The 25,876-nt window shown below is 33.9% G+C and overlaps 2 protein-coding genes across 7 annotated transcripts; one reads left to right on the forward strand and one right to left on the reverse strand.

The window, feature by feature from the left end:
• Positions 1 to 244: 244 nt before the first annotated feature.
• Positions 245 to 2,311, reverse strand: LOC110372255 (larval cuticle protein LCP-14). The gene is made up of 4 exons (XM_021328854.3): positions 2,153 to 2,311; positions 1,388 to 1,567; positions 920 to 1,024; positions 245 to 493 (listed from the first exon to the last, which is right to left on the reverse strand). The coding sequence occupies exons 1-4, from the start codon at positions 2,153 to 2,155 to the stop codon at positions 389 to 391; spliced, it is 393 nt and encodes a 130-aa protein (XP_021184529.2). The 5' UTR covers positions 2,156 to 2,311; the 3' UTR covers positions 245 to 388.
• A 17,428-nt stretch (positions 2,312 to 19,739) lies between these two features.
• Positions 19,740 to 24,092, forward strand: LOC110372249 (uncharacterized). Of its 6 annotated transcripts, none has more exons than XR_007510708.2 (4): positions 19,741 to 20,734; positions 20,940 to 20,969; positions 21,125 to 21,207; positions 22,198 to 22,324. XR_007510708.2 is itself a non-coding variant. In XM_049838257.2 (4 exons), exons 1-2 carry the CDS (start codon positions 20,011 to 20,013, stop codon positions 20,954 to 20,956), a joined length of 741 nt encoding a protein of 246 aa, XP_049694214.2. In that variant the 5' UTR covers positions 19,741 to 20,010; the 3' UTR covers positions 20,957 to 20,969; positions 21,125 to 21,156; positions 22,198 to 22,310. The 6 variants fall into 6 exon arrangements, 4 of the variants coding, with proteins under 4 accessions (XP_021184515.3, XP_049694214.2, XP_049694213.2 ...); XM_049838257.2 differs by having other exon boundaries at positions 21,125 to 21,156; positions 22,198 to 22,310; XR_007510707.2 differs by lacking the exon at positions 20,940 to 20,969.
• Positions 24,093 to 25,876: the final 1,784 nt, after the last annotated feature.

The following is a 25,876-nucleotide window of genomic DNA, read 5'->3' on the forward strand; positions in this document are numbered from 1 at the left end:
TGACTATATTCTACATTTTAATAATTTGATAGCGCAGTTATTAATTTATTTTAATGAGTTGTACATTTGAATAAATCGTACAAATCGTTATAGCAGGCAATTGCAGCATACTATCTATTAACTTCATATTTTTTATAATTGCAAATGAAAATATTTGGCTTAAAAAAATTGAGATTTATTAATTTCTCGCTATGAAGTCAATCTTCAATCCTGAAGGAGACGCAAAAAGGATTAAAACGACACATTTGGTAAACGTTTTTACATTATTTATTGTCTAGAAAACAAAAAATTAACAAAAATTAAAGTTGTTAAAGCCATTTTACGCTTTATGCACATTGCTTTAGGTTACATTATACATTGTTTTGGTTTGTCTAAGGTTGTTATGTATTTACAATTTCTTCTCGACGTAGGGGTGTTCGGCGATGTACTGGAGAGCCCTGGCGATGTACTCTGGGATAGGCTCGGCGGGGGGAGGAGTGGGGAGGTGGTCACCCTATGGACAATAAAAAAATACATTAGAAATACAGCAAAACAGATAAAAGTAGGTCTTAAGAAAATTCAATCTGAAATACGCTTGTAATGGAGGATAAATTTTCCTAAAATAATCTATCAAATAAAGCAAAAAATCCGCCATCTTTTAATCTTTTTCTTTTCCTTTTTAGTGACCCTTTGCCCTCTAGTCAACCTACTCTATCTACCAAAAAACTGGATGACATTTCAATTGTTGGTCAGCGAAGGATTTCAATAAAGGTCAAACTAGTGAAATCAGGTTTGAGAGATTATATACGTCTTCATTTAAGTATAGATTTCTATAGTGACGGGTCTATTTTATCTAAAAACTGATAATTCACAACAATCTACCAAAAACAATAATCGTTTAACAATCTTTTCGAGAAATTCTGAAATTTAAATATCTTACCTGGGGCTGGTATCCGTTCTCGTTGGCTACGTAGGTGAGAGAGATGACCTGACCTTCAGGGGATTTGTAGCTGTGGGCTCCAGCGACCTCAAGAGCGACCTCGTCCTGAAACCAAATATTTAAACATTGAGGACCCATCATGAAGCATCGGTAGACACAACTGTACTTTGACATCTGTATCCCCAACTAAATCTGCAGTTGTTCTTAACCTATCCAAAACTTCAACTTTAAAACACCGTGGATACAGAATGAATTTTATATAGAACCATATTCATGCGTCAAAAAGTTACTTCCGAAAAATACTCTCTCATTATCCACCTTTCTCTTCAAACTTTTCTTCTTCTTCCGCGCCTTTTTCCTAACTATCTTGGGGTCAGCTTCTAGTCTAACCGGATACAGCTTAATACCAGTTATTTTTTCTTCAAACTTTTTTAACGAGGTAATAATTTAATTGTAAGTCTAACTCACCTTTCCGACGACCTTGACTTTGCCCTCAGCCTGTCCAGCGATGCCGTTGTCAGTTTCATAAGCGTACTGGAAGTTACCCTCGGGCGACTGATTGTAGTCGGAGCGCAGGACTTGGGCGGCCTGCTCGGGGGATGCGGCGTAGGCGCACGCGAAGAGGCAAAGGGCTACGATGAAGTATTTCTAGAAAAATCATATCCGTGGTTAGGAGTCGTCTGTTGTTTTATTGTGGAATTGATTGTATTGACATTGTTTGTACGTTTTTGCGACTTGAAGTTAATTGTTTTATTATTTTTACAAAATAGGGTAATATAACTGATAAATCAATTATACAGTTAGCAATGACCATCATGTATAAAATATAATTGTCAAGTTGCCTAGACAGATTCCACAAGAATGTCTTATTAACCAAAATAATGCAATAATTACTCAGTCAAAAGTGTCAAATCTAATAAATGATCATTCTGACATTTCAGTATTGCGCCAATTTTTGGTAACCACTCACAAACGCACAAAGTATATTAAATGTATTCACTCGTAACTAATAACTTTGTATAATCAATTATAATATTCATCAATGTTACGCATCTTAAAAATTATATTCAAATCACACTGCATTGTAAAACTTTTTTGCAACAATTAGGAAATTTACTCAGTCACATATTGATTAACATTCACACTTTTTGCGAGCTGTCTCGAAATCACTAATTATTCACATTTTTTCACCATTAATATATTCTTTGTCGTATGGTAGATGAGTGCACTTACCATTTTGGTTGTTGCTTATTCGAACTACTAGTTGAATCTAATGCTGGAGTGAGGTTCCAAGTTTCTTATATACACGTTCCCAGGAATATCGTTTATGATATCATACCTACTAATACCTACATAGAAAAGGTCAACTTTTATTTTTTTCTCAACAGGCTTTAGTCTTTAGTCTTTTCGGCCGCTCTTTTGACATTTTCGCTTTGTAAGAAAAACTAGTTTTGTGTTAATGAAAAAAGTATATGGCTTTACTTGCGATCTTGGTCTGAATAAATTAAGAAAAAGTAAATTGTTAGCATTCATAGTCGGGAGTCGGCATGGGCCACTTGTCGATAAATTAGCTTAGGTACTTGTTCGGTTTTGTCGTGGGAAATATTTTTCTTGGCGCCAAAAATATTTTTAAGTATCTTTTCTATTGTATATCAAAACTCAAGGTAAATATTTGTTTTCATTCGATAAGTGATTAGTTAGTGTTGATATTTTGATTTAGCAACAATTTTCAAATTGGATGGTATTTTTAATTTAAATATTTTGTGACGAAACATTCTACGTACTGTTTTGTCTTCAGTAAGGTTGCACTTAAACTTTTGATCCAATAACTAGGCGCAGGTATGTTTATCATAAAAAATAACAAAGGGCAGAAGATAAATTGAAAGTGGTTTGATTTTCAATTAGAAAATAATGCCAATTATAGGTAATTATTATCTACAGTAGGTTCGTTAATTGAAACCCTATTTGAATTTATATTGTCAGTAGTAATTATGCAGTAGGAAGCTAAACAATAGCAGCCTAAGATCCTACACGTTTACTCAAACCTATAGGTACTTACTTACTTGAATTAATTTTTAAATTAATTCCTCTTACTAATACAACAAATGATGAATTTGTCCGTAGCCTTTTCATGGTAAAAATAATGATCTGACTGAGGTGAGGTGAATTCTGGAGACAATTAGGTAAGCTTTAATCGAGTGCAATAAAGTTACCTCCAGGGGTTGTGAAAGTTAGTTACATAAATCTCTGAGAACCTATAAAAGTAACATTTGTGAATGTTATGTGTATTAAGATTTTCTCGAAAAAAGGGATTTTTTTTAGTTAAAATAATCCACATTGATTTACCCTTGGCTATGTTTGGATATATTGACCACGTAATTGTAATTGCATTGTAAGCAGACGCTTCTTGAATACACTTTACTTATCAAATAGCTTAAAATGTGGTTTAGGTATAATTAATAGCACTTCTGAAGAGCTTACATAATATTATCTACCATTTGAGAATGCGCCATTTCACCTAGAACTTAGCTTAAGGCCCCAATGTCTAGCCTGCCGGGGCTGCGGGTTGTTCGAAAGAGATACCGCGGCCCTGTTACATAAAAGGCCTATGAAGGAACACGACGGTTTTTAGTCAGTAAGAGTCTGACACTCCCTCACCGCTGCTAACCCACAGCGGGAGGGGTCATTTGATGATTTTTGACGTCGGAAAAAAAAAAGAAGCCCCAATGTCTTTATTCGATGTCCACAGATCAGTATTCACTCGGTCTCAAATAGTACTTACTTTAATACGGTAGGTGGTTATATCAATGAAACATTGATTCATTGATGAGTAACACGTAGGATACCTAGAAACTAATCCTAAGGTGAGTTCCTAATCGAGCTATTGCATCTAATAATCATGAATACAATACTGAATAGCTTACGAGGAAATACAAAACAAAAGAACAGCTGACTAGTTCAAGGCCGATATGTCGTAACGAAGATCTTAAGTCCGTAGGTGGCAGTGGGCTCAGAATGCCGAATATTAATTATATTTACCTTACAATTACGTAGTTATTTGTTAAAACCGCAGTCCTCTCAACGATTTCAAAATGTGTATCGGCCTATAGACTATTAATAATGTCATAGTTGAGCAAAGAGTTTCGTTGATCACCTCGTGTCGACATCTTTGGGCCTCCGGCGCAGCTTAGGTGTAACGGCCGTTCAAACAAAGCTATGCTGGCCTGATTTTTTTGCACTGACAGCCTCTCAAAAGCCTTCTTTATCATTGTTATTGTGCAAATGAAGGCGATGTGTTCTCCATTGCGATATGTTGAAATCATCCAGATTCTATTGGATAAAAGAGTCTCTTGGTGAGGGACTACTACACAACAAGGTAATCATGAGTCAAAGCCAGGTATAACTGCAGCACATTCCATGTCTATTATTGTAAGTATCAAACACAAATTGGTGGAAATAAAACTGCATAGAATATAAGATTAAAGATTTTAATTCACATAATTTAATAATGATTCCATTTTGGGAAGCAAAAAGAATGTAGGTATTCAATTCTGATTCCAGAACAAAAAGGTACGTTAGGTACCTAGTTATAACTAATTTAATGAGCTAAGAAGCTTTATTTTTAGGACACCGGTTCTGCAAGTTTTGTTACCATTAGGTATCAGTCTAAAAAATCGAATGTCTATTTTTTCAAATATGGTCGTTAATTTTTCAGATAAAACAAATGGATGAAAAAAATTCGTTGCTATCCATTAAACGAATGTAACCTTTGTGAAACTTGTTTCATTCTTGTTGTACATTGTAATATAAATAAATAAGATTTTTTACATTCAAAAAGTCGTGGTCGCCTAGTGGGTAAAGAACCAACCTCTCGATTATGAGGGTGTGGGTTCGATTCCAGGTCAGTCAAGTACCAATGCAACTTTTCTAAGTTTGTATGTACTGTCTTATTAATCTTAAACACCAATGGCTGATAAAAAGGTGAAGAAAAACATCTTGAGGAAACCTGGACTATAAAGTCTGAAATCACCAACCCGCATTGAGCAAGCGTGGTGATTAATGCTCAATCTTTCTCCATGTGAGAGAAGTGCCCAGCAGTGTGACGATAAAAAGGCTGTAACAGTAACAGAACTATTCATTTTACTTATTAATATTTATTATTTAAAAAATACTAGTGACGTTTTTAGGCGGAACTACTTAACCTTTTACCTAGACTTTCTGAGCAGTCAGTAGGACAAAAGTTTTATATAATATTGTCGCCAAAATTTATGTAACTTGCTTTAAATATTCAACACATCATTCGCTATTGTTATGGTTATCATGGGCTCAAAAAAATAGTTTTTTATAATTCGATTTCATAACACCGATTAGATAGAGGTTTGGCGCCACCAAAAGTCTTTCTGTCTTTTTAATGCGAGAATTATATTTCATCTACAGTTCCATGACGAGAATACGTGGCAGTTACCTATATTCTCATCAGGCGTCTGTTCTCATGTAAGGAGATTAGCCAACTGCGCAGGACATATTATAGTCCACAAGCATTTGCGCAGACACAGATGCACTCACTATTCCTTCACTCTCATAGCCCGATGGGACGTCAATCAGACACGAGCGGAGATAGATCAGGATCAAATTAAATACAATATAATGTGCATTTAAGCGCCTCTTTGCAAAATTAGCAACATGTAGGTAAACTTATACTGCTTAAGACCTATTTTGTACTTAAGTATCTTACCTTTTAAAACTCTTTGATACAACATTAAATTGATATCTGCTTGAAATCACACCCAAAATAATTACTCAAGCGTGTCATTACTAATAAATTACCACAATTATTTTTACCTTGGCAATGACTTTTAAGACCTGTAATATGACGTCAAGTCGAATATAACCTTGATCAAACATTTATATGCTGATGAAAATAAGTTACAAAGTATGTAAGTCCCTACATAATTAAAAGACACCTGATTTTGGACCATAGAACTTTTATTAATACACTGGCTTCCGTACGTAGTCAGATTCAAAAATAGAGGGAGCAATTCGGAATTCAAAAATAGCAACTATTGACGTAACAAGGACATGTGGCCCACAGACCTATGAAGTATAGATGGCACGCAACCTTCTTCAAGTTATTTCTAAAAAGACGTGAACATTCCTCAACTAATTCTCTTGACCTAAGACCTGACATAGTCTAGCGAAGAACACACTGACTTGGTCACCTTGGATCACACACTTTCGTCTGAACGGCAGAATACGAGAGGAAAACATCCAAGTAAATCGAAAACTTAATTTTATTTTTAATTGGAAAATTGTTTCAACCTTCGTTTATTTTTGATTATATCAAAAGAAGTATTCATGAAAAGGTTAGATAAGTTCGTCTATTTTTGGTTAAAGGAAGGTTATTTTTTGTCGAAAGTTTTATGTTTTCTTTAATGAAACTTCCGCCGTGAACGTGGAATGGATTAATTCTGGTTCAATCTTGAGCAATCAATGTAAAATATAGGAAAAGTTTGATAACTTGTAATTTTACTGTCGCTTTTTTAATAATTTATTTTTGGAATAGAAGCTTATATTTTCAAAGGCATTAAATATGAGGAAGTTTTAATTGCTGCGATATAAAAATAGAAACGTACTTTGTACACTTATTTTTAGAATGCGCCTATTAAGAACGTTTAGTTGATAATTTTATGAAGTTGTTCTGTCTTGTTTAAATTCGTCCACAGGTTGGGCGCGTAATAATAAACTTTTATTTTCGCGATGACATTAATGTCACATGTTTTATCATAAATGCATTATTAATATATGTTTATTGCACTCGCATTTAATGTTTTAAACTTCCTTTTGCATCCAGCGATGCACGTGAATGCAAAAATATGAAATATTTATTAATCATTTGGGTTTTATTTAATTAAGATCATATAAATGTTAATTAATTTTGTTATATTTGGTATGGTTATATTTAAACTCGATTTGGTTTTATGTTTATAAGAAATGACTTGTAGGTTATTTAGGAATACCGGGTTGCTTCTATTATTAAAACCAAATATAGTAATCAACCTTCGCTTTACATATGAGACTCTGGACACAACTTTGGTAGGTACATACATGTTCGTACAGAAAAAAAATGCGTGCTTTGTATAATACATATAATACAGAAAACATGGACTTCTCTTTTGTCTGTCACCAACCAAAGGCTGTATCAACGAAACTGTTCTGCACAACAACAAACCCTTCGCATGTTTTGCTTTCACAAGAAAAGTTCCCCAAAAAATAATAGGCTTTTCTGTTTCAGTTGAAATAAAGTATGCCTTAAAAGAACAAAAAAACATTGTGATTTAAAACGCCGTATTGTGCGAAGCTTAGAGTAGTTAACCAACCAGAGCCACCATAAGCACAATATTGTCTTTGCGAAAATCAGTCAATATACGCGAAAACAGCGAGGCAACGCAACAAATATCTATTACTCAATCATTTCGTTTTAATAGATAGTAATACACGAACCTACACGACGAAATTAACCAATACAAGCATGAACTTGACAATATGTACACAGCACTAAAGTACACGACCTTAACCAGTAGGTCCAATGATGCGTCCTTAGTAAGAAATCTTGATCCAACGAACGAAGTTTTGCTACATATGTATGATGATATAGGTACGGCAATGGCGTCTCCAGTTAGTTAAATGCTCTAAGTTGCGAGGAAACGGCGATGACATCCTTTAGAAAACAATGGTGTGCGGAACCATTGTATGCCATGATTTATAAAGTTTCCGCTCTAAGCACACCGCTGTTACTTTTCTTTGGTATCGGCCGTTTGTGGTGTCTAAAGGAATCTGCAATTCGTGGAAATCTTTAATTTACATATATTTTGGAGCAATTAATTAAATATTTTTATTGCTCTGTCCGATGTTTTGGTGATAAGTAGATATTATTAAGAGAGCGTACAGCTGAGGAACAAAAATAGTAGGTAGGTATCAATCATTAATTATTTTATTCGGTGAGAAACTAATAATAGCAAGCTGATACACGTGTATAACAAAAATAATGTCGTTTTATTAAACCGCATCCTCTATCAAACCTTTACAATGTAGCTACTAAAAAATGCTAAATAGAATACCTACAGTACAAATTATATCTAGTCCAGGATGAGAGAATTCTAGCTAAAGAGTGCTCGCTTGAGACGGTATACACTAGAATAAACTATGACTTCCTGCAACTCAGAAAAGCGAAGAAAATTACTGCACAATCCAAGGTTTTCTCATAATAAAAGAGTCATAGAAGATTTTATGTTAAAAATAACATTAGGGTGAATTTCCCGGGACCAAAAATTGCGTGGCATCGATGAAATCGGTACTAAAAATCATTGTTATAATATTCTAATATTTTTTTCTAAGTAGGTGAAATAGTAATCTATGTGTAGCACTAAATATTTTGTAAATAGGATTAATTGGTTCTCCAAAAAAAATAATTAAACCTCAAAATCTTTCATTGCCGTGTTTGTCCACACGTCACCTTGATGTGTACTAGACCTTATTGATAAAAATGTATTAGTTATTTATATTAAAACCTACTTTTATTTGATTCGTGAATACTTAAAGTATTGTTACGGACTGCATTTGTTCAAATATTTAAACAATACAACAAATGGTAAATAAAAAATAGTTTGTCCCAGAACTACCATTCATCGCCATGTCGTAAACATATTTGAGAATATTGCTTTTTCTAACGGTTTGCGTCCCTCCCGCTGTGCGCTAAATGTTGCATATTAGTGGACGTCAAGTGTTCGACGTGGAATGACGTGTGCACGTGCCTGCGTTTTCGCGCCATAAATGCAAGTATGCAATTTTTTTATCACTGGACATTTTTTCTTTCATCGCCGTGGATAGGTCTTACTTCTGTTTGAATAAGTTTGTCCTCTTAATTGATCATTCGGTACAATGCCATCTATCTTATGTTTATTTGTGACGTGTTAATTACTGTGAATTATTAACAGATTTTTAGTTTTTTGATGTTTTTGCCTTGATATTCATTGCCGTGCTCTCATTGCCGTGGTTTCCGTGGCCAAAATTTGCTATGGAAATGAAAAAAAATACACAGCAATGAAAAAATTTTCATTGCCATGCCTTGTAAAACAATTTCGTTTCATTGCCGTGGCCGCATGTTTCATTACCGTGACTTAAGTTTTCATCGCCACGGCATGATTAAGAAAAAAAACAATTTGTACTATATAGTCAACTACAAAAAGATATTTCCACGTTCACCTCACAAAATGATAAACTTACACACACACCACTTCAGGTTCAGGTTCACTTAGGTTGTTTTACTAGAGGAGTATTTAAGAAAAGAAAGAGACAGATATGTCAAAACGATGGCTGCAGGAATAGTTTTCATTGCCATGGACGCATGTTTCATTGCCGTGCATGCAAGTTTCACCGCCGTGGCATGAAAATTTTAGTCTTGTATATCTCGTTAGTTTTTTAAGCTATCTACTAGATATTAAGTAAGAATACATATCTTATCAAAAACTTTAGTAAACACAATTTTTTCTTGTTCTAAAGTTGAAGTATAAAAAATCCACGGAAATGAAGATTTTATTGGACCTGTTGAAATTCACCCATTATACCAATTTCTTTTTCATACACGCTTTAGCCAAATTTATGTGCAATTATTGCAATGGTGTGGATTATTAAAATAATAACTCACACAGGATGTCCATGTTGCCTTATATTAAGCGTATTATTTATACTTTGTATTAAAATAATAAATATTTGCAAAGTTGCATATTGTAAGATACAGTGAAGGAAAACATTTTGTCTCAAGAGGGCCGGTGTATCATGATAAAATTGAAAAGAACGCTTTGAGAATTTAGTTTCAGAAATTCCAAGCGATTTTCCCCTTCAAGAGGTATAAGAAACATTGCTGTTCTTTGCTTAAAAAAACGATGGAAAACGTTTGTGCATTTTCTTTTAAGTTAGTAACAAAGTCCTACGGAATTTGTAGTTCACGAAAGCTTCTTGAGAGTACCTATCTATGTGCGTGTGTGCAAACAATGTAAGGGACGATGATGATGATGAAGATGCAAAAAACACAAACTCTTCACCTTTATAAAATACCCACATAAGGCAAATAATAACCCTACCTAGTATTACTGTACTATAATTTACTAACATCTTTACCTTTCACCAGAACCTTTGTAAGTCCCTAATAAGTCGAGATTCTGAACACTACACAATCTAGTTACCTAAATGTTGATAACGTCTCATTTTCGTTACTAAATCAGGTTAAAAGGACAATATTTCTTTGAATCCGGAGCTCTGACCATAAAGAGTGCTGTATTTTGGCTACGATTCTCATATAAGCATTTTCTTTCGTCGCAAAGAAAAGCAGGATACCAGAATAAATATATTGATGTATCTTAAGCACACTTTATTTAAAAGCTTTAAGTAAATTGAAGATTCCTCAAAGACGTTTGTTGTTGCAATATTCTTTTGTACCTTTTTTTAATCCTTCAAGACAGAAGGATGTTATTTTTTGAATCTATTGTTAAGATACCAGGTTGTTTCAAACCGGTTGGTAAAATATATACAATAGGCAAATCTTTATTAATTTGTCACATAACAGAGGCTATCAGAATCGCAAATATTTACATAATCAGCTTAATCTTAGGCTTACTATGACGTCATAATTTTGAGAAAAAGCCTACTTTATGAAACCTATCAAAAACTTTCAATATCAAGCCTACGTTAAGTTTTTAAGTGAGTAGGTATGCTATTTTCAAATGATTTTAGTCCAATTACTTTTCCGTTAACCAACCCCCTGAAAACACTATACCTTTCATACGAAACCTCTGTACATTTCCGTCGCTACTTTATTCTCATTCTTGCCTCTTTTTATAAAACCTTGAAAGACTTTCTTAGCGCCTTAACAAAATTAATTCTAGATGCCGCCGAGACCGACGCTTCTGTAGTTAGATTAGTTAGAATCCTACAATTAACTCTTGCTAAGCCTTATATTGTAAACTCTGCCTTACCGTTCTACGTGACAGACTGGTGCTGAGATTAAACTGGCTTTAAACCCAGAACGTTGCCATGTATCCTTAGAAATATTTAACAAATGCGAAAGTGATTTAGGTAGAATTTAGTTGATTTACTGCAGATTTCAATAAACGATCTATCCGCTGTTTTGCAATTGGATATTGAATGACATAAGCTTCAATTAGATAATGTCACAGTCACTCAATGGATAATATGCAGTTAAATAGTTTCAAATCTAACCGCAAGAAGCAACCGGTACCGTACATAGAAATAGAAAACGATTCTAGTCATGAATTAAAGTGGTGGACACCACAAATATACATATATTAGTGTTTCAAAGAATTAACAAACCGTAATTTGCATTTAGTGTTTGTCTTTTTTCTCATCCGTCTTTCATGCATATTATTAGTACCTAAGTATTAATTTCACACAAGTTTAGTGTGTTTTTATTTTCTTGTTCAACCTGTTTATGGGAAAATATTTCCAGACCTCATTTATTATTTAGATTTTTGTTTGTTTTTGTGGTATAACTTTTATTGTTATCACTTAGCAATTATATGTAGGTATAGATGCCATACAGCACTGCGTGGAATAAAAAAGGAGCCTAAAAAAACATAGAAAAAATATTGAAGCAACCCAGACAACGAGACAGCTATCAGACTTAAGTGTTCTATTCTGAAAATACGTTACAAAATAATATAACGTAAGTAATGGAAATATGTCTAGGCAAAATAAGTGGGACCTACAGTGAACGTGACCGACATATGTTATAAAGGAAATATTTCGCGAGGATCTAGTTAAATTACATGCGAAATCCAGCCAGACTGAAAGAGATAGCTTTCGTAATGCAAATAAGCTGTCAACTTTAGTTCCTAACTTATGATGTAGACTTAGGAGTTCTGAATTTAAAAGGTTTTTTTATGTGAAGGTGAAATGATGTCACCTGGATACCGTGTTTGAACAGAATTATTTTTTATGATAATAATTTTAACGTATAGGTATATAACATACTTTTTATGAATATTTTTTATAGATTAAAAAAAATCTAGTGACTTCATCTGCGTGGATAGGTAAATAAGAATGTTGAATGATCTAAAATGAAAATAATACCATTCTGTGAAATGAATACTTGATATTTTTAACTGGAAATATATAAAAAAAGGAAAATTAACCTAAAAATTGAATTTTCCTGTAGCTCTCAGAAAATTGACTTTAGTACTTACATAAGGTAGTACCTACAATTTTACCGACCGTACCCAAAACCAGTCATTATATTATATTGTATGCCTTTTTACTTGTTGGGTGGATTAAATGGATTTACTTCATATTTCATGTATGAGTTCAACGAATTTTAGCGACATTTGTAATTTAAACATAGGTATACTTCTGTACAACGTACCCTTCGTAAATTAGGATCAAACGATTTTGGGTACTCGTAACATATCTTTGATGTTAATGGCACGATCTTTTTTCTATCTAGCATCTCTTTTATATTTTTTTCCTTTTTCTTTTTTCATTCATTTTTACTTTCACATGCTTAGAAATTTTCTTACTAAACCCGATAAATATATGTATAAACATCTTCAGGTATGTATTTGAAAAAACCTAGATCAGCATTAAAACTGAAAGTTATGATGAAACATTTTAAACAAACTCGAGCATTGAGCCTATGAATTTCTTAATAGCAATGACCCTGAGCGTGAAAGTCTCACTTACTGAATTATAGGCGTATTTACAAAACGTGAAGAAAATACTATAGAATAATATAGTAGGTACTGCCTACCAGATAAAAATAACAAATGAACAATTAAATAAAAATTACAAAAAAAATAGAAAAGGCAAACAGAGAAAAGCCAATTCATAAATCTTAATGGTATACAGAATCGGTACGGAATTCAATAACATTGGCAAAGCAAACGTTTCGTGGAAAATTCAATAAGACTGAAATTGAGAGCCGCTGAAGTAATATCATGAAAACTCAATTCTCCTCATTAAGGACGCGTTCAAATTCAAATGGGGTTGAAAAAACCCCGGCTGCCCGGCTGGCGATTGGCTATTCAAAACAATTTTCGAGTCCGATTAACCGGCCGAGCTATCGATGTTTGTATCGATATTTTATTCGAATAAGTGATCGAATTAAGGAAAGATCTGAGTGTCAATATTTGGTTTTACTTTTGTTGAAGTGGGCACTCATCTCAATTTTGATTTGTATTCTAAAAATCTTCAACGCTGGTTTTCTTAACAGGACTTTTCAAGTTGGTCAAATATTTGCGCTGTTATATTGTAAATCGGTTTATAAAGATAGCAGTAGCAAAAACCACCGTTATATAGACGAACCTGCCTGTAACTATGCATTTCCTAACGTTTCTCTATCAGACGTAAATATTTATTTTTATACATATAATTGTATCTAACTTCGTCACCTATACACAAAACCACGTATCTTTTTACGTCCTCTTTGATATACGACTATGACAGTTTCCCGCTTCACCAAATAACAAAAGCTACATAAATACCTCAAATTAGCCGGTTTTTTCACCAAAATCATAAGGTCGTAAATACAAAATTCACCATTTCAAAGAGCTGTGTTGTATCTCATGACAATGGCTTTCAGCTTCATTAGTCACGAGTATGAAAAGCTTTGAAAAAAACGGCTTCCGTCTTTTTAAGGGAAATCAAAATTGGCCGTTCAAAGCGAACATTAATACACCCTGTTACTGATAAATACTGATTATATTGAATATTGAAGCTCTCTGATTGGCTGTTGGTATGAAGACAGAAGGCCAATTAATAGCTTTGTGCACAGAGAAATCTTTTCAAAAACGACATCTTTGAGAGGCAAAGCATGGCTTTTAATGAAGTCTCTTCGAAGGTAGAATTTCGATACTAATAACAATGTATTAATTTATTGTAGGCAAACTTCACTTAACAAACACATAAAATAGCCAAGTTGCATTTTATCAGGAGATGCAAAGCCTGATTCAACTAAAACACAAAATTAGTGTCCTTGGTGAAGTATGGATATATAATTTACATACCATTTACAAAATCTAATTTTAATATCAGTAGATCAGTACCTAAAGAAATAATGTAACCTATACCCACGCCTGCACTCCAATGCAGAATCGTTGGTTGGCTATAAAACCACGACCTAAATATCAGATCTATGCGTATACGCATCAATTATGATGACTAAGTGTTGCTTCACTATCACGTGCATTAACACCTACAAAGAAATTTCTGCAAATATTAATGATACTAGCTTTGATCCGTGGTTTCGCCTACTGTGTCCCGTCAAACGTTCAACGAAAAGTTGCATCTTGAAAGTCATGATGTTAAATAGCCTTTATTCATAAAATTCGGCAGTTAAGTGCATTAAAAATAGCTTTGGAATAAACAAACAACTCTCTGTATGTTCTTTCATATTTATGATTAACAGTATTTGATAACGTACTTACATACCTTGAACTTACTCTGACATTTTGATTGCCGTGAAACAATGAGCATATGGCGATGGTGTACTTTCGCAACAATAATAATGAGGTGAATGAATACGATCACTGAAAAACAATTACTGCTTATATGTAAACATAATAAGCATGGAATTCCTTAGGCAACGGAGTAGTGCTCAGACCTGGTATTGACTAGAGCCTTATAACAATTACACTTAAGACCAGTAGGATAACAAGCCAGTCTAATGACCTATAGGTATAAAACGTATGTCATTTCAAAAAGAAGAATATCTGTAATAAACAAAATCTTTTCCTAAAATAGAACTTTATCTTTACAAAATTACGGTGTGCCCTATTTAACGAGTGGCGTCGGTAAAATATAAGTATATACCTTCATTAGCTATTCATAAAACACGCTAATTACTTAGCTACACCTTTCTTATCTCTGACAAGTATCATAATACTTCGCTCTCATTATAATGAGGCGTAATTAATACGGTAAAAGCTGATACTTGTTCATACATTAATGGGAATAAGTCTTGTACATACAATGCAATATGCGAGAAAAATTTACAAGGTAATAATTTTTATTATCAAATAAATAACAAGCCCTTAGTGTTTGGTATACCTAATTGGGAAAATTGTAGGTGAAATTCATCGCAAAAAAAAACTTATCTAGCTAAAAAACTTAACTATCTTTTTTTGATAAATATTTTACACTGAAAGAGCACGAGGAAATAAGTCTTATGATGTGAGTACGTAAGACCCATTAATTCCTCCAAAAAAATCCTCACACAGAATCTAAATTCACCAAAAATCCACATAACTTTCCTACTCATGTCTTTCCTCTCTAATAGATTTTGTGTCAATTTTCCTAATAAGTGTAGCTGGAGGTGCATAATAAAATGTCCGTGTAATCCCGTGTATCGCAATACGTACATTAGTGCGGCAGGTGCGAACGTTGCTGTTTCGGGGGAAGATTCTGGAATGTGTTACGTCGGTATGCTAGTTGTTGTAGTTTTGGGTGATTTTAGTGGGGCTGTTGAGAAGAAATGAAAAGTTATAGTGGAGTTTTGTAATGTAGGTATTTGAAGAGCTGCGTAGTGGTAAATAGTTGTAATTATCTTTACAGTTGATTCTGCCCCATGGTCCTGCCCGGTCCCTGTTGACTGAAAAAACTTCATTAACATTTAAAACATATAAAATAATGTAATTTTGATAAGATGAATTGATTTGCAGATGAAACAATATTTCTTTCAGGGACCTTAAGCAATTGAAGACTTTTATTGCAAATAACATCAACATCTTTATCACTCTCAACTACTGATGAAAAATAATCAATAAGGGTACATTACCGTTAAACACCACATTCTCAGATATCCAGCTGGCATTAGTAACAAGTTCAACATATCCTAACTTCCCTATTTCATAATCCTCATGAAGGATATAAGTTCTCAATCAGCACACATTGTGACGAGCACTCCCATTGGTCGTGAAAGGTCAGGCTCCACGTTTGGTTAGCAATCATCCACTTATCTATGAACGGCTATATTATCTGATCTCTGGGAACTATTCAATAGGAACTCATGTCTATATACTGTTTAGTGTTTAAGTAGCTATGTTAAGTATTTTGTTGTAACCAAGCTTTTGATGTCTTGTTTAGCTTTTGAGAATTCGTGATTTCCACCACTGCATCCCACTTATTCTTAACTATTTTAGAAGCAGTATTCGTACCATTATTTCACACGTTTTATTGAACATTATTATCAACATCTGTAAAATACCTTAACAAGTCAATAAATATTTTGAGTTACTTTACCTGGACATTCGCCATCTTCTAACCTTAGCATTTTATTTTTTTATCATACTACACAGATATGATTGAAAGGGTCTCCAAAAGGAACTGCATTATCTCAACAATTATCACACATTTCCTGCACCACAACAAACCAACAAACAATCTGTTACCAACGAGTCAACAACAGAACATTCAAATCATTTACTTCCGCAATTATATCTGATTTACCGATTCATTAGCCAGCTGTTTTGTCGCCAATTTTAGCGTTGTTGTTATAAACAGCTCGGGCTCAATGTCAAGGCAGGTTGGTGAGAGATGCTGGCAGATTGCCACTTATGTACATGTGGTGTAAGACCTGACACGACTGTGTTAAGTGATGTTCATGCGTTTGTCTTACTAACTATAATGTATGTAATGTAAGTCTTACTGCAACAGTTAGACTTTATTTTATTATGGATAGTAATTACATTCCTTCTTGAGATAGCATTGTGTCTTTAACTTCGCTAAATCTTAGTCCCGGTCCTGGTATAAGTATCTATTGACAGTCTTCTGAAACATTCCGAACGGCAGGTGACTTGGCATTGTACGGCAACTTCTATTTCTAGTATTCATAGATAGAAAATCTTCTTGACAGGTCGTCAGAATGCTAAATTAGTTTGTTTAATATCAAAATTCTCACCAATTTTCTCTCATTTGAACAAACACGGTCAACAAGATGACCGAAGTTGGTTGAAGTTCACCCCATACACAAGATACTATGTCAACCCAATATCTAATACAAAATATAGAAGGAAAAAAACTTTCTTCGTAAGTCTCGTAGCTATGCAGTTCTCAGTACACAGAATAGGTCTGCAGTTGCATATTTTAATGCGCAGCCGAATGCGACGAAGCGCGAAATGGAAATCTTTCGGGATCGTAACTGCCTGCCTTAACTGCACTGCAATATCGGAATACTGTTTTGGAAAAAATATGCTATCAAGGATATTGCTAGCACTTTTACAATATTCTGTATTAGCAAAATATTTTTATATCTATTAATTTAATGATACAGTTTTGAAGGGTTTAATTTTGTACGAAATAGATCACAATGAAATGCATTCATTTATTCGGTCACTGTATTTATGACACATGAAAAAATGCGACCTGTTTTATTGATCTTGGGTTTACCAATATTTATTTATTTATTCCACTTTCGATCAATTTTTTTGCCCCGACAAATCTTGAGTGTACATACCTAGAAAAATGTAGGATAGGACTAACAATATAGGATAACATCTACAAATAAATATGGGCAGTCTTTCAAATTCATTGAAACACAACTTTTACCTACCATAACAATTAAAACATTTCCAATGAAAAATAGTTTCCTCATCGTTCTTTTTTAACAAAGTTATTTATAAAAAACCAGTGCATCTAATCCAAATAATAAATAGCATTATTCCCGGTATTAAAGAATCGTTCCACGTAATGATAAGTGCCCGCGAGCACAACTGTAGAACAACAACCAATGTCGGACAGACGCCAAACAAAACAAATATGGACGCTAATTAAATATAAACAAAATTATAGAAAACATTTCTGTTCGTAGCTTTCTTTTCACTTGTTTGGCTTTCCGATATTTTTTTACAGTAAAATAAAAATTTTGTCGTGACTTAAATATCTACATATTTTATTGTATTGCAATTTAAAGAAGAATGTCCTACTTATCGGTTATTCTTCTAGAACCTGTTAATATGTAAAAAATCATGATGATATGCATCTTTTTCCGATCACTTTGAAAATAGCTTTAAGCTGATGCTATTTTCTATTAACCGTCAAAAAATCATGATATACTTAAATAGTAGTAAGTACCTATGTAGATTTAATTCTTCCATTTTTAATTATCAGTTAAACATAAAAACAATCACAACTACAAGCTTTTCATCTGAAACGTTGCATCTTTTTATAATCTCAATCAATCACCAGCGTATTTCAAACAGTTTCATAACACAACGTATGAGAAGTGCTTCTATAATTATACTTATCTATTTATGACGTACGGTATAGTTCTGAAAGATCACATCAATGTTTCCTTTGGTAGCTATAAAGTATGCCATTTATATTAAAATAATAGATGGATGCAGCTATAAACTTTTTGGGTTTGAATAGTATAAAGCATTGCCATACACATATTTACTATACTTTTGAAGTATTTAATTGACACCTCGACTTGAATGAAAATCTCAAAACCTGCGAATTTATTTAGGTGCCTTACAGATCTCTTCTAGTTCCTGAACTTAAACAGCAGTCTACAAACATTCTTTCGAATCTTCTTGCTAAAATCCAGTGCCAGACCTGAGGAGATTATTTTCATCTCTCGTCAAAAAGCCTACAACCATAGTTATAAATTCCTGTCTGCTTTTCTCCATTATTATTAAAAAGCAACCTTCGGAAACAAAACAAACTAAAAAAAAGAAGGCCACCATGAACCAAAAATTCTCGCTTAAAATTAAGGAAACCATAAAATATCCCAGGATAGCTACAGAGATATCGACAACACCGCAAGACACGATAATTACCACGTTCTCCTCATGTGACATGGTTAATTCCACTTCCCTTACTACTGGTGGTGTAACCAGGAAAATGGGAACAAACGCCTATAGTCCACTGAATTATTGACGCCACTCGCGTCCAAATTGAGTTCGTGAGCTCCTGTACTACAACTCGGTTAATATATTATATACAGATGTAGGTACATGATGAGCATTTATTATATTGACTGGGAACAATGTTGAAATGCTTTTAAAACCCTTCTTACATTTTCGTGCTGTATTTCCAGTAGTCTTTTGTTTTTTGCCTACATGTTTTAGGTACAAATATTTTGGTACATACTGCACTAGCTACAGATCTAACTAGATAATAACTAGATCTTGATCTAACTAGATAATATCTAACTAGATCCGTTTTCACAAGACTAGGTATGCTTATCTATTACTAAGCCGTTGACAAACTATTGAATTAAATGTTAATTTCAGTTTTAGTGAACAAAATATGTTTGCCACAACAAACTGAACAGCCGAGTGAATCAGCTCTCGACTCAATTCCTTAGGACAATTGAATAATCGCACCTTCGTGGTCACGAACAATAAAGTCTTAGAACTGACCTACAAAGTGTACCATCTACATTCTTAATCCAAACGTTTTTTGGATTTACCTACAAGCGTTATAAAAAAATAATCAAGTAGAAAATTAAACTAATGCACTCGGTATTTCCAATATTAATAAAATGCCGGATCATCAAAGCAGTTCCAGATAAAGGTTATTGAATTCCATTTGTTATCTAGCGAGCACTCAGACGTTTATTGATAGACAAGATTTTTCATGCACAATCGGCACGGTAAAATCAATAAACAGGAGATAAATTGATAGAAAGTTAACGAAAGCGCATCGTGTCAGATAAAAAGAACAGGATGCAAGAGGATGTACCAGATAATGGAGCATTTGTCGAAAGTTGTGTAGGTATGTGTAGTACGGGCTCGGCGTACTCGCGGCGTACGGTAGCGGTACTCGCGACCCTGGCGACCCGGCCACCGCCCGCACATGCGCACTGCGCGCTACCCACCACACAAATCACAAAATGACGCCGCCGGACAACGCTACGTAATAACTCGCTCAAAATATTCCAGACAAACCCACAAAAGTGAAAATTATAAATCCATTTACCACAATCTTCGGATATTGTTTAACTAAATCGTGCAGTACGCGAATAGACACGCACGCACGCGCGCTTCTGTGTCAAAACAAACCAGTGCTTTTGCGATGTAAACATGAACGAACGTAAGATCTTGCTTTTTATATTAGCCGTGATCGTTTATAGCATCTACAGTGTTCAAATGTGGTTTACGAAACGAAATGTTGAAGCGAACGTTGTACTGCCCGAGAAGATTGCTGAGCCTACTATCACTTCTGAAGAACATCAAAAAACTCCAGAAATCCAGCCGCTCGCGTTAAAACCTGTTGTGAAACCAAAAGTCATTCCACTATTTATAAAAGACGGGTGTAGCATTTTCCAAGTGTTCACTGAAAAACCGATCGTGACGAAACGCAAACATAAACATCATGGTTTGAGCACTGATAATAACACCGTCACAGTTATTGGCATCACCGTATTCCTCTTAGTGCTGTTGCTCAACGCTATACTAGATGTACTCAAAGTAAAGGAAGAAGAACGAGCAAGAAGGAAGCTCAACCCTGACGGAGAAAGAAGGCAATCGTTAGCAGAATTTGCTAATAAAAAAACACTGCGAAGAGAATCAAGCAAGTTTGGGCTGCAGCTTTTTCAAATTGCCGAATCTATTGTGAATACGGAAGAAGAAGAGAAGAAGAATAGCAGTCGCCAAACTAGGCCATATAAAAGGGGAGATTCTACTAATTCGTACCTAAGCGAAACACACAGGAAATCTCAGGAGGGTTCAGCCCCGGCGTCTATCGCGGAGACCCCAGCAGGAGATCCGAGACTCGTCAAAAGGCAATCCGTAGCCAAGCTCTTTGGTATGCATTCCATTTTAATTTCCATTTCTATTCTCGTACTAACATGCAATGTCGATAAAATAATTTATGAGTTCATTGCAAGTCTGCTCTTTATTGATTTAAATTTTAATGTTGATAAATGTGAATGTAAATGTTTATGATTTTAAATGTTATCTAAAGTTCTATCTTTCCTATCACTGTTTTATATTCTCTGTTTCATAACAAGGTCTGTCTGACGACTGAAAATGACTTGCAGGTAATCGATGTTCTCACACTTCTTGTAGATAATTTCTTTTGTAATAAATGCTTGATTTAAATTCCTTTCAGTAGTTTCAATTTATTGTAGTTACAGTATTTTCTCAGTATTACAGAGATTGTATTTAAATTGTTTCATGCTTGCCTGGACTACAGATAAATCTATTTCTCTGTAGGATACACGAATGGTAAAGAGCCAAAGCACTTCACGGTCCAATAAATCCTTTACACCATTGCATGTAAGCACGTACATCGGTAGATATCATCTCCATAGTGGTACATAATGAAATCTGTCAATACGGAACATCCGTGCTGGCAAGTTTGTATGTAATCAATTGAACTCACAGTCTATTGAACACATGATTACGTTCCAAATGGTTAATCAAAGGTTTCATATTCAAACTGTAGCTGTACAATAATTTTCTGCCATGAATCCGCAATCAATACTATCTCGAAGATTTGTGGTGGAATTAGTTGGAGTCTAATTGGCTTTTAGCTGTAGCAAATCGGTTTACGAGTGAAACCCTTTCATCCAATTTATAATTACTTGTTGGCTGACAAATATGCCCGTGTTCCCCGATAGTGGTATTAATTGGTACATACTTTACATATTGGTAATCTGCTTGCGTCTGCTTTTAATTAAACACGCTTAGTCTCTTGATCGATTAACTCTAATTAAGGATTTATTTGTATAACAGTTGGAATTACATTGCCATCAATTTGTGAATTAAATAGCTGAACATTCCCAGTGGCAAATTCAGCAAGAAGTTTGTAAGTATTACAAGGTATTAGTTAGAAACGTGAGATGTCTGATTCTCGACGTAAATTAATGTGGTGGGATGTCTTTCATTTTGTGAAGCTGTTTATACTCTAGACACGGACCAAAAATATTTAGAAATGCTGCTGGAAAAAACATCACGATACTTGATAAAAGATAAAAATGTTGTCATTTGCCTACCCTAGACTCACACGAGTGTTTTTTAAACTACCACTACTAACACATAATTTTCCTAGAATGAACTCACAACACATCTTGCAATCCAAATCTTCCCTGTCAAAAACTGTGTGTCCTTACAACATAAACAAAACCACAAATCCACAGTATACATACCTAATATATTTTATAGTGATAGTAACACTCATGTCTTCTGATTGAAATGAACACCACCATACCGTACCAACATACTCATACTAACAACTTTTATTTGACCCAACTTCTTTCCACTTAGGAGCTCGTCCAGTGCCGATGGTGCGTCGTTCCTCATTCCCTGCTCTGCCTCTCAACCCTGAGGTTCAGGCGCTGATGTTGGGTCATCGACAGACTTCATTCGACAGTGATGACGAGGGAGATGGCAAAGGACGCCGTGTCAGAATTATACGTAGATTCTAAGTTCTTTTAAACCCGTGAGATATCCAAAAATATGTGACTTGTAACTCATTATGAATCTACTCATTCATGACGAGATGTTTTCCCCCGGTTTCAACCGGGTCCCGTGGGAACTACTGCCCGTATTGAGATAAAATATTGCATTATGTTACTTGCAGATAATGTAGCTTACTAATGGTAAAAGAATTTTTAAAATCGGTCATGTAGTTTTTGAGTTTATTATTACAAACAAACAATATTTTTGTCTTTGTAATATTGGTAAAATGAAAATGTAACTATTTAAGATACAGAGCCCTACCTTAGCCAATGTGAGCATGACAAGTATACAATACCATCTCGGTATGAAAGTTTGTATGATTTTGAATGAGGTAATGTATGTTGACGTATTTTATTCTAGTCTTTTTGCCAATCGCCTAATTTATAGTTCAGTGATTTCTAGAGTATTTTTACGTACTTATTAATGTAAACAAAGTTGTAGTAAATTGGTGATTATTTGTTATTGATGATGATATTTTTTGTCACGCTGACAATAATTTAATTAAGTTCACAATAGGTGGCCGAAATAGATGCAGTTGTTATTTTTTAGACATGAGCAATTCTTTAGTTTTTGAGTAAAAAAATCATAGAACAAATAATTAGATCGTGAATTATATTTACACAATTAAATAATGTATACATACATATTATTAGATTTAACTTTATCTTAATCCCTATCTGCACCAAAATGTAAATTGTGATTAACCAAAAGTTTTATATAGTTTTAAGGATTTTGGCAAAACAATGAAAATTGACTACGAAATTTAAAATTTTGCTTAAGAAATTATTATTATACCTAATACGTAAATATTAGTGAAGCAGAGGATTTATAATACTAGTCAAGAATTCCAAAAATATAGCCTTAGTGGTGTGAACGTTGATTCTTCTGTCGACTGAACCTAGACTTTAAATTATAGACTTATCACTTATTTCAAAGACTATCAACACCTATTCTATTACTAGAAGTAAAAAAAATCTCTATACAATGATTATCATTTTGATGAGATTCTATCAAACAATTTCTTAAACTAGGAAACGTAGATTAAAATAGTGCATCATCGAAACTTATCATAAACTACCTCTTCTGTTGTGAATGGTCTAATTTTCACTCATTCATTGAATACACTTGCCAGCAGTAAATCTGAGTCAGGACAAAATTAACCACCGATTTTTTTTCTTCACAGGTCACTGCGTTTTAGGACTTAGTACAGTATTTATTAATAGTAATGTGACCATGACCTACTCGGTTTTAATGCTCGCAAGTGTACTATAGGACATTGATGTATCGCCTAATATCTAGCGAGTTGAATGGAATACATCGTAGAAAATTGCAAAAAATATAGAAAAGCGAATGGAAAAATGTAAGAGCTTTAAGAGTAACGAAAAAGTGATTTAAAGATTTTAGAGAGAAATTGAAAATGTAAGTATATGAATGAATAAAAATGTCTAAATCTTTTACAATAAAATCCATGATTTCGAAAGGTATTTATTCTGAAGTGATGTGATTCATCTCATTAAATATACTTCAAAGTCTGATCTATTTGTGCTGAATGTGTGATACTTGTGTATGTACCTACCTATTGAATAGATTAATGGTCACCATGTGACCTGTTTTGTATAGCACCTTTTTATTAATAATATCAAAATATAAATTACAATTGATGTAGTTTTTTCTTGAAATATATGAAAATTATGAATTTGTATGTGTCTAATTTATTTCATTTAGTTTTCTTCTAGGGTAGATAATCACAGGTATCTACGCTGTTAAGTTATTTTGATGGCAGCCTAATACATAATGTTTATTTACAGTATCAAAGATAATTTCTTATCGGAATACCAAATAGGTTAATCAACAAATTCCTATATAAGTAGTCCTAGTTCGTACTGGCATTTCTATGTCTAAAATCCCATCAAAATATGTAGGTACAGTAGACTGCACATCAGTGGTAACTGTCATGCACCTTAACTCAATAGTAATAAGTACGATTTTCCTATAAAACTGTTACCACTGACCTGAAGTTGGCTGTACCAATAGGTATACCATGAACAGCAAAATTACGTTTGAAATATTCCATACATATCCAAGCGTGGGTGGTTGATCTAGAATCTAGAGTTCTAGATTATTCCATAGAATTGGAACTAAACCCGTATGGAGCACATCAACCGTTATTTTATGTTTGGTCTGAAACGTCTAACATTTAGGACAAGCAAATATCTTTGATATTTTTCTACTGTTAACACCGATATTAGTTTGACTGGCCAGGGAAGCCATGAAGTTTTCTTACAAGTTTAGAATAATAGAATAGACAATTTAACAACACCCCATTAATTATTCTGCATACCTTTTGTTCAGGTAGGTAGGTATGTATAAAATAATCAACTCTGATAAGTTATGTCAAACCTATATTTATTTGTAGAAGTTGAAAACATAGATCACTTTATTTTAAATTACCTACTATAATGTAAGTATCGCCTGAACAACATCATTCAATCACTCTTTTGGTCTAGGAATATAAACGTTTCAACGTTTGAATGAACGACTATGTCTTTCAGCCAGTTGGCTTCACATAAACATAAAGCTTCTGGTCTAAATACCTACTTTCTTTTTAATAAATCCGTAGTTGCCTTAAAATGTTGACTTGACAGTGCTAATATCAAGGAAACTACGAGAAAAGTTGAATGAAACCAAGTTTACCCTGAAATTATAAATTGAACAAATCAGAATTCATGCCACGACTTTGCCTTCTTGGAAAACTCATAATACAAGTTCTTCACACTTTTTAAGCTGAGCAGTTCTTAGAAAATTTCTTTGTTTTTAATATATCCCAATTAACAAGACAACAGAGGGTTTATGGGTGATAAAAATAGATGCTTTAATGAATGCAAGCGATGAAACTAGGACGAATATTTTGATGCATGCTCCCATTTTAGCTTCTTTTCATAATACAATGATTTAATGGGAGTTTTTTACTGTTTGGTTTTGTTGTTCTTTAATTGGGTCTTGTCTTGATTGATTAGTGGAACTGAAACTACAGTTTCTATATTATCCACGCTACAAAATGTGTATTTTGTCAAGATTTCACGTTGCTTATTCTAGCTGAAAGCTGCTTCTAGGTATTAACTAAAATTTTAATTTCTATAAACACCTACTCGATGGATCTAGATCAGGTAATTAATGGTAGATAATGGTTTTATTGGAAATTACCCCTTTTCAATCTAACACCAATCACTTGGATGTAGACGTAGAAAACTGAAAGCCTATATTTCGTACTAAAAGTAAAACAGATCGAATGTTTCGTCAACGAGGTGGACTCATTATTTGTTATTGTGCTACGCCTGTCCTCGACCTCACACCGCGCCATCGTATATTGGAATTGGACCAGCGCCAACCTCTCCCGAACTTATCTCACCACCTTACGTTGCTTTCTCGACGTATTTGTAATTGTTTCAAAGGATTTATTGTTCCTGTGATGGATGTTAAAAGG

This window comes from Helicoverpa armigera, chromosome 8 (assembly GCF_030705265.1).
Source record: "Helicoverpa armigera isolate CAAS_96S chromosome 8, ASM3070526v1, whole genome shotgun sequence".
Taxonomy (NCBI): domain Eukaryota; kingdom Metazoa; phylum Arthropoda; class Insecta; order Lepidoptera; family Noctuidae; genus Helicoverpa; species Helicoverpa armigera.

Excerpts from the sequence above, each read along its gene's own strand:
- LOC110372249 (XM_021328840.3), top strand. The coding sequence starts at position 20,011 with ATGAACGAACGTAAGATCTTGCTTTTTATATTAGCCGTGATCGTTTAT. Across the intron at positions 20,735-22,197 it reads ATCCGTAGCCAAGCTCTTTG|GAGCTCGTCCAGTGCCGATG; the intron begins GTATGCATTCCA and ends CTTTCCACTTAG.
- LOC110372255 (XM_021328854.3), bottom strand. Across the intron at positions 1,025-1,387 it reads AAGTCAAGGTCGTCGGAAAG|GACGAGGTCGCTCTTGAGGT; the intron begins GTGAGTTAGACT and ends ATTTGGTTTCAG. Across the intron at positions 494-919 it reads AGAACGGATACCAGCCCCAG|GGTGACCACCTCCCCACTCC; the intron begins GTAAGATATTTA and ends TATTGTCCATAG.